Source organism: Symphalangus syndactylus, chromosome 8, assembly GCF_028878055.3.
Source record: "Symphalangus syndactylus isolate Jambi chromosome 8, NHGRI_mSymSyn1-v2.1_pri, whole genome shotgun sequence".
Taxonomy (NCBI): domain Eukaryota; kingdom Metazoa; phylum Chordata; class Mammalia; order Primates; family Hylobatidae; genus Symphalangus; species Symphalangus syndactylus.
The window spans coordinates 26,110,323-26,122,596 of record NC_072430.2 but is presented as its reverse complement, the minus strand read 5'-3'; the positions used below and the strand labels follow the sequence as shown (position 1 = coordinate 26,122,596).

The 12,274-nt window shown below is 34.4% G+C and overlaps 1 protein-coding gene across 9 annotated transcripts in view; it reads right to left on the bottom strand.

Annotated features, from left to right (window-relative positions):
• RPS6KA5 (ribosomal protein S6 kinase A5) overlaps positions 1-12,274 on the bottom strand; it is a 191,342-nt gene that overhangs the window by 50,957 nt on the left and 128,111 nt on the right. For 7 of the 9 annotated variants that reach the window (XM_055288416.2, XM_055288417.2, XM_055288421.2 and 4 more), the window contains one exon: positions 2,549-2,632. The exons of 1 other annotated variant lie outside the window; for it this stretch is intronic. In XM_055288416.2, coding sequence (XP_055144391.2) covers positions 2,549-2,632 — 84 coding nt within the window. Of the gene's footprint in view, positions 1-2,548; positions 2,670-12,274 lie in introns of all 9 variants that reach the window. One more of the 9 variants, XM_063644004.1, reaches the window with a different exon arrangement.

Genomic DNA, 12,274 nt, shown 5'->3' with positions numbered 1-12,274 from the left:
TATAAATTTTTAAAATTTTAAGTAGGTGATATTTCTTTGGGCTTATGATAGGCAACTAAAGGATTCAGCTCCAGTGAGCCTTATGAAATGTCTAAAAATCAAAGAACAAAAAATGAAAAAAAATGCCACTTCCAAGGGTATGTTATTTTTTCCTAACTGCCTAAATCAATTTTTCTTATAGAACCTATCACACATAAACCTCAGAGTCTTCACTGATGGGAAGATCTAAAATAATATAAAATAAAATGTGTTCTAATTTGGAAACCAATTTATACATGCATTTACCTGAACTGAAAACATAGCAAATTATATATAATTTAAAGAATATTTTATTTTATTTTATTTTATTTTATTTGAGACAGGGTCTCACTATGTTGCCCAGGCTGGTCTTGAACTCTTGGGGTCAAGCAATCTGCCCACCTCAGCCTCCCAAAGTGCTGGGATTACAGGCGTGAGCCACCATGCCTGGCCTAAAGAATCTTGATGTATTGAAAATTACTTCTTTTGTAATTAGGCAAATCAGAATTTTAATAACTGTTGAACACATGAGTGTACACCAATGAGAAATATTAACTAGATGTTAAAATTTCAAACTATTTGTTTCCAATTTCCAGGGCCTAAGTTTCAGAGAGGTGACAAAATTTATGAGCCTAGAGCTATTAAGAAAATACAGAGTGCTGACATACAAAACACATCAGGCAGACTAAAACTGTGAGAGCAAAGGTATTTACTGAATATTTTCCTCATGCCAGGCACTATGATGAACACTTTGCACATATTATCTCATTTAATAACTGTCAGGTTGTTCCAGGTGTGGGAAAAAATATTTATTGACTAGGTATATTCTGCACCTTAGGTTATGTAGAAATTCTAGGAGTAATATAAGATTTTCTTATGTGAAAATTGGTTCCATTAGGTCTCTGAAGATATTTTTCAAATTAACAGGTATAAATTCCTACCAAATTCCCCAACAGCTTCAAAGAATATCAAGAAGCAAACTAAACCAGTAATTAAACTCTTCTATTTATATAAGCAGTTTGACTGCCATTTGAGTCAGAACCCTCAGAATGTTTTGCTGTTGGATTTGAAACCACGTTCTTCAACTGATGGAGATCAATAATCAGATTCTTAGCCCTGGGTTCCAAAACCAGTAACACACAAACTTGAAGAACGTGCTTTTAAATATGTGACTAGTCATCAGGAAGGAGACCAAAGATTCTCCACAGCCAGATATCTGAACTGCATATGTGGGATTCTGAAAGGGAATGAAGGAGAAGGAAAGATGGGGAACAAAAAATAGAATACCTTATTTGGATAAAGCTATTAATAAAACAGAAGTGTTAAAAAATGAATAAATTTTGTACCCTTTAATACAGAAAAAAAACCATGACCTAGATTTTATAACATAATTACTTAGAAAGTTTCTTCTAGAATCTTCATTTTGCACATACAAAGCCAAGAGAGGAGGCCAAAAAAAATTGAGCTTTTTAGAGGGCTTAGGAAAACAAACCTAAACTATCTAGAACTCAGGATTTTTTCTTTCTCCAAGGGTTGTTAAAATATTTATTTCTGTTGGGAAGATAATCAACAATCTCCAGTGTCTCTGGAAAGTTAAAGGCAGAAACTGGGAATAAGAAAATATCAGTGATTCCCTTTTCATTGACCTCTTAGTGACAGCTTAAAAAGCCAATATTAACTAAAGGTGATACACATGACTATATGTTTCCGAATGCTTTTCTAGCAGAAATTAAAAATGCCAATACTGTCCAAAACCATTCATCACGACTCAAACATGAACAATGTGCAGTTTTACATGCCGTGACACTTCTGTATTGCATTGTGGTTCACTTGTATCCTAAAAGCCAGGGTCTCATGCAAAAATAAGTAAGTAATTTTTTTTTGAGTCGCTGTCTCACTCGTTGCCCAGGCTGGAGTGCAATGGCGGGATTTCTGCTCACTGCAACCTCTGCCTCCCGGGTTCAAATATTCTCCTGCCTCAGCCTTCCGAGTAGCTGAAATTACAGGTGCTCGCCACCACACCCAGCTAATTTTTTCTATTTTTAGTAGAGATGGGGTTTCGCCATGTTGGCCAGGTTGGTCTCGAACTCCTGACCTCAGGTGATCCACCCACCTTGGCCTCCCAAAGTGCTGAGATTACAGGCCCTTAATTTTCTAAAAGAATGGAGTCATAGTTTGTACTCTAAGAAATAGGCTCTCTCGACAGAAATAAAATAAAAATTATTTGACTAGTTTTGAGGTCTCAACTTTAACAAGAGTGTTACTCTATAAAATAAAACACAATTCTCACCAATAAAACCTCTAAAAAGGGAAATCTAGAATGTCCTAACCTTTGTATTATCTTTTTCCTCCAAAATACTAGATATCATAATGTGTTCAGGAATACAAAGCAAAAGAGAAAAAAAAGGAAGGTAAGACAATCAACACCAGAAAGACGGCTCTGTTGAAGAGATGACCTTAAGTTGTTAACTAGGATTCTTATAGTACATTTTATAGAAATATATTAAGAAGCATCAAAAACAGAACATACCTTGTCATGTCCTGAATCTCCCCCTCTGACAATATCTGGTGCCATGTATTCAATAGTTCCACAAAAGGAATATGCTCTTTCAGTCTTGAACAAACAAACAAAAAAGGGATTTGATTTCAAGCTAGTATGACGAGTGACAAAAGAAGAAAGTAATACATGTTAGTGGCTGAGATACACTATAGTGGCAAAGTAGTGGTAGAATCTACTTCACAGACCCACTCTTCACTGGAACAGACCACCGTCTACATAATATGAGTCCTGGGTATATGTCATCCCATCAGAAAGACTTCTCATGCATGAAATGGTACCATCATCCATCCATCCATCCATCCTTCCATGAATCCATTCATTTATTCTTGTTCACTTTTTGTATGCATGTATATTTCAGTTGTTGATTTAACCCTTTTTTTTAAGAATGCAAATAGTCCTAGTAAGGCAACATGAACTGTCTAACACATTAGTATGAATGACTTTATTAGGCAAGATTGAGAAAACACTGGGTAACTCGAAGGGGGAGGAAAGACCAAATTCTAAGAGGGGGAATAATAAACCCAAAGATAAAAAAAGAATAAAAATATTTTTTTCTACCTTACCATCTTGTGTAGGTTTGACAATGCTAATGTTAACAATGGTAAACAAAACTGTCTTTAAAAAAAGATTATTTCTTAAAGATAAGATTTTTCCTTTTTATAGAATTTTAAAAATGCCAAAGGGCTAATATATCATGCCTGAAAGTTAACCTAAAAAATTAATTTTCAGATGATCAATTATGCAATTACGTAGCTCATTTATTATCTCAACTTAGAGGAAGCTCACAACCACCCCAAGTTAAGTGCTTAAAAGATTTTTCTTCTACCTTTTCCATAATTTTTGGCCTCTCTGATAATTCATTTTAGCTTATCTGGTGCTTTGGGGGAGGAGTTGATAGGGTATACATGAATAAATAATTATTTATTTGATAGAAATTCCAGAATATAGAAAAATTAAAGCTTAAGTGTTGAGAAGTTCCAATCACTGAGAATAGTAGTAAATAAAGACAAACATCTCTTAATTCTCTCAATTATTTTAAACCCTTGCCATCTTACCCAGTTCTAAATCTATATTTGCTTCCTCCTGTGTTACTCCCTCTGGGTTCTAACTTTCAGGTCTCTGCCTAAACTTCCTAAGAGTTTATCTTCTATTTGTAAAAATATCACCAATTGTAACTTTTGAATTTGTATTTATTTGCCTATGAAGATGCATAATGCCTTAAAATAATTCTACCAAGAAGACAAACTGATGAGATTTGACAGGGGAAGGGTGCACCATAAAACATATTCCAGAGTCTCTGACAGGGGCAGGAAAGACTTCAAGGTAACAGTTCTACTATGATTATGGTTTATTATTTGTTCAAAATACAATAATTTTCTCAAGTAACAATTTTCTCAAGGAGACAACCTATTTGACATTTATGCCCATACTATAAGCAACATTAGTTACCACAGTTAAAAAAGTGTGAATGAAAATTTACTTGATTATGAACAAAAATAGCAGGAATGGGATGTGTGCAACATACTAGCAGATAATATGGAATACTCATGTGTTTTAAGTGATTAGCCAATCAAGGAGGCTTCATTGCTCCTTAGAGAAAAGGATCAGATAACACTGGATAAAAAGCTGGTTTCCTTCTAGGGAGGAATCCCAATAGCAACTCAAATGCCAGACTTAAGTATTTCTCAATAAAAACTTTGATGAAATAATTCCTAGCTTTTATTTGCCAATGTTTTGTCCTAATCATATCTGCCTGTGACAGATAAATTCTGGTGTAAAATCATCAATGAAAACAGGTTTTTTACTCATCCCATATTTAGAAAGACCCTTAAGGTTGGCAAATCTCCACACAAATATCTAGAAATGTTTGACTGATTTTTAAAAAGGATTAGATATTCCATTGGTAATCGCCAAAGACTGGGCTGACAAGAAAGAAAGGGGAATTCCTGGGTGCCAGCCGGGAAGTGGGTACAGAAAACCAGAGAGGTAGGCATATGACCTAGTGCTGTGGCTGCACAAAGGGAGGAAAGGTGAGTTGTTACAGGTCTCAGCAATCCAGAAACTTGAGTTTTAATACCCTGTGAGGATAAACGATGAGGCTGTCAGCTCAAATGAGATGGGCTACAATTACCACTCTTATATAAACCTTGAAACCAAAGAAAGCTAAACCTCAGAAAAATAAATTCACCTGCTAGCACTCATTTGTTTCTGTCTAGGCCCTAGCTGAACAAAGTTCCTCCTGTGATCTTAAATGCCTAGGCTTATGCTTCTTAGATTTGAGATCTGAATGTACTCTTCTGCATGGTATGGAGAAGTAGGAAAATCTGGCCAAACACGGTGACACCCTGGGACACATGATAGAACCAGAGATATTCTCACAACTTAGCCTGCCCAGAATTCCTATAAAGCCCTGACGTCTTGATATTACTAAATAAATGAACTAGACTCCACAGACACAGCAAACCAAAGGATTACTTGAAACAGTAGAAAAATAATCTGTAAATGACCAGCATGTTGTAAAAGATAAAAGACATAAAATAAGACAGCCTGGGCAAGATGGTGAAACCCTGTCTCTACAAAAAAATTAAAAAAAAAAAAAAAAAACCTAGCAGCGCATAGTGGCGCGTGCCTGTAGTCCCAGCGACTTGGGAGACTGAGGCAAGAGGAATCACCTGAGAGCAGCATATCGAGGCTGCAGTGAGCCATGATCACACCACTGCACTCCAGCCTGGGCGATAGAGTGAGACCCTGACTCAAAAAAAAAAAAAAGAAAAGAAAAGAAGAAAAAGAATCAAATAGAGCTGTGCAAATAAAGAAACGAGGCAATAAAAAAGGCAGACTAAACGTATTAGACACAGCTGAAGAAAGACAGTAAATTAGAGATACTTTTGCAACATTCTGGATAATTTTCTCAAGACAGTAAAATTGCTGGGCATGGTGGCTCACACCTGTAATCCCAGCACTCTGCGAGGCTAAGGTGAGCGGATCACTTGAGGTCAGGAGTTTGAGAACAGCCTGGCCAACATAGCTCAAACCCTGTCTCTACTAAAAATGCATGGTGGCATGTGCCTGTAGTCCCAGCTACTCAGGAGGCTGAGGCAGGAGAACTGCTTGAACCTGGGAGGTAGAGGTTGCAGTGAGCAGAGATCACACCATTAAACTCCAACCTGGGCCACAGAGTGAGACTCTGTCTCAAAAAAAAAAAAAAAAAAAAAAAAAAAGACTTAGTAAAATTTACTAAAGACTCAGTAAATTTGAGAAAGTTATCCAGAATGTTGCAAAAGTCCTAAGCAGATTAAATGAAAATATATTCCTGAGTGGTCACATTCTATTTCTTCACTTGAGTGGTGGGTTACAAGGGTGCTGTCTTATAATAATTCACTGAGCCATACATTTATTTTGTTTTTGAATCTGTTTTACTTTACAATAAAAAGACATATATATGTATGTGTGTATATATATATATATATATATATATGTAAGTGTGTGTGTGTATGTATATGTGTGTGTCTGTGTGTGTGTGTATATATATATCTCTCTCTCTCTCTCACAGGTCCATTCCTAGATCTATTTATACCCAGCCGCTAAGTTATAAATTAATATGCAGGGCAAAATAAAGCATTTTAAGACAAAGAAAGAATTTATTAATCATTGATCCTTGCTAAAAAGAAATCTAAAGTATGTATTTCAGAAATTAATAAATTGAACTTGAAAGAAAAAACTCAGATGCAAGAAGCAAGAATAAGCAGAGAAAACAAATGTGTAAAAATATAAACAAGCATTGAATTTATAAAATAAAAGTAATAACTGCACAGTAATGATTAATTTGTGAAAATTTAGCAGGTAGGACTAAAATACTAAACAATATAAAAATTAGATAAATAACTGAAGTTGAAGCATTCTAATGTTCTTGTAGTGGTCATGATCGTCTGAGAGATAATGGATAATTTCAGACTCAAGTCAGAGCACAAGTTTAAAATCAGGGTAATGTTACAGAAATGCCTTGTGTATAAAAATAAATAAGTAAATAAAATCAGGATAATAACTACTAAAAGAACAGAAATAGAATATACATGACTTCTAGACCATTAGGTGGACATGAAATAAAAAGATCTTAATCATTTAAATAGAAGACAGGAAAAGGGGAAAACAGAAGCAAAGAGAAACACAAAGCAAGATAAGATAAATAAATAAAAATATATCAGTAATCATAATATACAGGTATCATAACTCACCAGTTAAAAGACAGAAACTCTTGATCAAAAAATAAAATCCAGCTATATGTTATTTATAAAAGGCACACCTAAAACATAATGACAAAGAAAGATTGAAAGTAAAGAGATGAAAAAAGTTGTATCAGACAGCACTAACCAACAGAAAGCTGGAGTATCTTTATTAATAGGAGGAGAAATGAACTTTAAGGCAAAAGAATTATTAAAATTACGTACATTACAAAATAATAAAAGGAACATTTCACTAGGGAAATAACTCTATTCCAAGCTTGAATAGCCTCAGAAATTTGTGAAAAGCCTTAAAAATATATAAAATAAAAATGGAGAGATCTTCAAGGAGAAATGGACAAATCCACCATCATGGATATTTTAACATATCTTTCTTATAACTGACAGGTCAAGAAGGAAAAATATTAGTAAAGATATTCAAGATTTGAATGATATTCATGAAAATACACAAAATCCTGTATCCATCAATTAGAGAATACACGCATGTCTTTTTTTTTTTCTTTCTTTCTTTTCTTTTTTTTTTTTGGAGACAAGGTCTCATTCTGTCATCCAGGCTGGAGTGTAGTGGTGTGATCACAGCTCACTACAGTCTTGACCTCCCAGGCTCAAGTGATCCTCTTGCCTCAGCCTCCCAAGTAGCTGGGCTCTTGCTACCACACCTGGCTAATTTTTGTACTTTTTGTAGAGAGACGCAGTTTTGCTATGTTGTCCAGGCTGGTCTCAAGCTCCTGAGCTCAAGTGATCCACCCGCCTCAGACTCTTAAAGTGCTTGGATACAGGTATGAGCCACCACTCAAAGAAAAAGTGACAATAAATATTACAGTAACAATAAAAATACTATATATAAGAACTTGTGGGACGCAGCTAGAGCTATTCTTAAAAATTCACAGCTTTATTTTAAAAAGATTAAATATTAGTGAGCTAGATGTCCAAATTAAAAGCTTAGAAAAAGAATATGAAAGAAGCTTATAGAAAGTAAAATGCACAAAATAATAAACCTCATCAAAGAAAGAGAAAAAAAATGGAAGGCTTGACAAAAGCTCTTTCTTACAAAAGACTAATAAAATGGACACTTCTAACAAAGGATCAAGAAAAGTAACAAATGAATAATATCAGTAATTTAAAATAAAACATTACTATAGTTAGAGATTTTTTAAAGTAAGGGAATTCTGAAGAAACTGATGTCAAAGAATTTAAAAAGATAATACTATTTTCTATAAAAATGTAACATTCAAGAAATAAAAACTCTAAATATACTTGTAAATATTTTAAAAATTAAATCAGTATTTGAAAAGCTACTTGTACTCACTTAAAATGAAAAGAAAAAAAAAGGAAAAAAACACACTCTGGCAGATTTGAAAGTGAATCCACACAAACCTTTAGAGGAAATGTATCTTTATCTTACATAAACCATTCTAAATCCATTTCATGGTGCTACGACAACCTTGATACTAAAATGTGACAAATGCAATTTTATACAGGAAAATTATAGGTCAACTTAGAAAATAAAATCCTAAGTAAAATATTAGCAAATAAAATCCAGCAATGTATAAAAAATATATATCACGGAAAGTTAAGTTTGTTCCAGGAATTGAAAGATGGTCTAACACTGAAAAAGAAAACAAAAATCTATTCATATAATTCACATCATTATGTGGTTAAAGAGAAAAACCATAATAATTTCCTTTTAACAATAAAGATACTAAAAATATAATTTACCTACCAAAAACCTACAGCAAATACCATACTAAATGACTAAAATACATGTTCTTTAATGTAAAAAATACATATATACATAAAACTTGGTAGACAAAGCAATAAAACCAAGCCAAACCCAAACAAAATAACCATCCCAAAACACACAGAAACTAAAAGGTACGAGAAATGAAAAGAAACAAAGCCATTATTACTTACAAATAATGGTTCTGACTTTTTTCTTTTTAATGTAGTCATCTATAAAAAAATCCAAGTCAATCTATAAATTTGTGTACCTAATAAGAATTCGATGTTTTATGCATAAGGTCAACAGCATTCCTATGCTCTGGCTAGAAAAACATAAATATTCCAGTTTTTAAAGGCAATTCTTACAATTGAAACAAAAAGTGTAAATAGAAATAAGTCTAATAATATATGTATAAAATATTACAGATAATAGTACAAAATATTTTTGAAAGACAAAAAACTAAATAAATGAGAAGATCTGAACATTCACTGATGCAAATTCATTGATTGGAAGGGTCAATATCCAAAAATTGCAGTTCCCTCCAAATTAATTTATATATTCGATTCCACAATTCATGTGGAGGAACACAAAAAGCCAAGAATAGAGAAGACAGTGAAGAGGGAGGACGAAGGTCAGGGGAAAGGAGAGGGTGGTAGGGTGAGGGTGAAGAGGAAAAAGACCTCACCTTTTCAGAATCAAGACTTACTATAAAGTGATAGGCTTTTTTTTTCTTTTCTTTTTTGAGATAAAGTCTTGCTCTGTTGTCTAGGCTGGAGTGCAGTGGCATGATCACAGCTCACTGCAACCTCAAATTCCCGGGTTCAAGTGAACCTCCTGCCTCAGCTTCCCGAGTAGCTGGGACTAAAGGCATGCACCAACACACTCAACTAATTTTTTTAATGTTTTGTAGAGATGAATTCTTGCTATATTGCCCAGGCTGGTTTTGAACTCCTGACCTCAAGTGATCCTCCTGCCTCAGCTTCCCAAAGTGCTGAGATTACAGGCGTGAGCCACCACGCCTGGCCAGCCAGATGCTTTAAGATATTTTGGTTCTGATACAGAGCGAGGCAAACAGACAAATGGAATTCAATGAAGAGCCTAAAAACAGACTCATAAGTATGCTTGGGAACTTAGTTATATGACAGAAGTTGCATTTCAAATAAGCAGAGAAAAGATTAACTGACTAGTCAACAAATACTTAAAAGGTAATTGGGTTATCTGCATTAAAAATATAAAATATTTCCACCTAATTTTATACCCTAAATGTAAGACCTAAAACTGTAAAACTCCTAGAAGAAAATACATGGGAAAAGCTTCATGACATTGGATCTGGCAATGATTTCTTAGATTATGACACCAAAAGCACAGGCAACAAAAGCAAAAATAGACAAATGGGACTATATCAAATTTAAAAACTTCTGAAAATCAAAGGAAACAAACAGAATGAAAGGCAACCTATAGAATGGGAGAAAATATTTGCAAATCATATATCCTATAAGCAGTTAATATCTAGAATATATAAAGAACTCCTAAAAACAACAAAACCCACAAATAACCTGATTTTAAAATGAGCAAAGGACTCCAATAGACATTTCTCCAAAGATAACATACAAATGGTTAACAGCATATGAAAAGATACTCAACATCACTAATGATTAGAGATAAATGCGAATCAGAATAATGAGATTTCACCTTACACTCATTAGGATGGATAGCCACTATAAAAACAAAAACACCAACATAACAAGTGTTGGCAAAGATATGGAGAACCTGGAACTTTTTAGCACTGCTGGTGAGAATGTAAAATGGTGCAGCTGCTATGGAAAATAGTATGAATGTTCCTCAAAAAATTAAAAGTAGAATTACCATATGATCTAGCAATCCCCTTTGTGGGTATATATACAAAAGGATTGAAGGCAGGCCTCTTGAAGAAATATTTGCACAACCACATTCACTGTATTATTCACAATAGCCAAGAGGTGGGAGCAACCCGAATGTCCATCAACAGATAAATGAATAAACAAAATGTGGCATATAAATACCATGGAATATTATTCAGCCTTAATAAAGAAGGAAATCTTGTCATATGCTACAGCATGGATGAAACTTGAGAACTATGCTAAGTGAAATAGTCACAAAAATAAAATAAATACTGTACAACTCCACTGACATGGGATATCATAAGTAGTCAAACTCACAGAAATAGAAAGTAGAATGGTGGCTGCCGGGGGTTAGGGGAAGGGGGAAAAGGTATAGAGTTTCAATTTTGCAAGATGAAAAAGTGCTAGAGATCTGTTACACAACAAAATGAGTATTATTAAAGCTGCTGAACCATATATTTACAAACAGTTAAGATGACAATTTTTGCTTCTTTTTTTTTTTAACCATAATTAAAAATTTTTTAAATAAAGAAAAGAGCCTTAAAGGAAAAGACCAGTAGATTGGATATTAAAATGTTAAATGGCAAAAAGTATCATTAAACAAAATTAAAAACAAGTTAAAATTTTAGCAAAGAAATTTACAAAACATATAAAGGGTTGGTATCTATAATACTTAATGAACTCCAACAAATCAATAACATCAGGGAAAAAATGCAACACTGTGATAGAGAAAACATAGAAACAACCTAAATGTACCTCAGTAGGAGAAAAGATAGACTGGATAACTAATATAAAGGATTATTATACAACAGTTAAAATAAATGAAACATCCCATTTATCAACTTGGATAAATTTCAAGAATAGGTCAAATAAAAAACAATTTGCAATAGAATATGTCATATATGTACATTTAAAAAACATGGTAATAGTATACATTGTTTATGGATATACACACATGAAGTAAGGGTACTAAAACACAATTAAATTTAATCCACCACATACTCTTGACCTGCACCAGTGCAGCAACACGTTGTTGGAGAAAACCATATAATCAGGTTGGCCAATTTTATTCAATCATTCAATCATTCATTCCTTTGAGACAGGGTCTCATTCTGTCACCCAGGCTGGAGTGCAGTGGCATGATCTTGGTTCACTGCACCCTCCGCCTCCCGGATTCAAGCAATCCTCCCAGCTCAGCCTCCCAAGTAGCTAGGAATACAGGCACATGCCACGATGCTTGGCTAATTTTTTTTTTTTTTTTATAGGAATGAGGTCTCGCTGTTGCCCAGACTAGTCTCAAACTCCTGGGCTCAAGCGATCCTCCTACCTCAGCCTCCCAAAGTGCTGGGATTACAGGCATGAGCCCAGCCAATTTCACTTTAAATTCATGATCAGGAATCTCACATGGGTCTTAATAGTACCCAGCAAACACATTCATTTCCCTAATCCATTCACTCTCCCACATTGTTGGTTATTTTATATCATCTCCTTTCTCCTAAAACCTCGATGTGTCCATTCCCTTCCTCATACTCAGTGAGAAAACAGAAGACCTTCTATAAGCTGCCAGTACACACCACTTAACCTCCACCCACGTGTGCCTATAACTCAACTTTCTTCAGTTTCTAAGCATGAAACTGACCATGCTACTCGTTAAGCACTAGTAGCATGATCACGCACAAACTCACTTGTGCGTTTGATGTTATCCTTCTCAAGGACAGTGTTCCAGCAATTTCCCACTTTATCTGCTCTATTATTATAGGAGGTAGATATCTGGGTTTGGGTGGTAGATATCAGTGTATCTACCCCACTTCCTTTTGAGGACTATTCTAACTAGTATATGACATCTGTAATT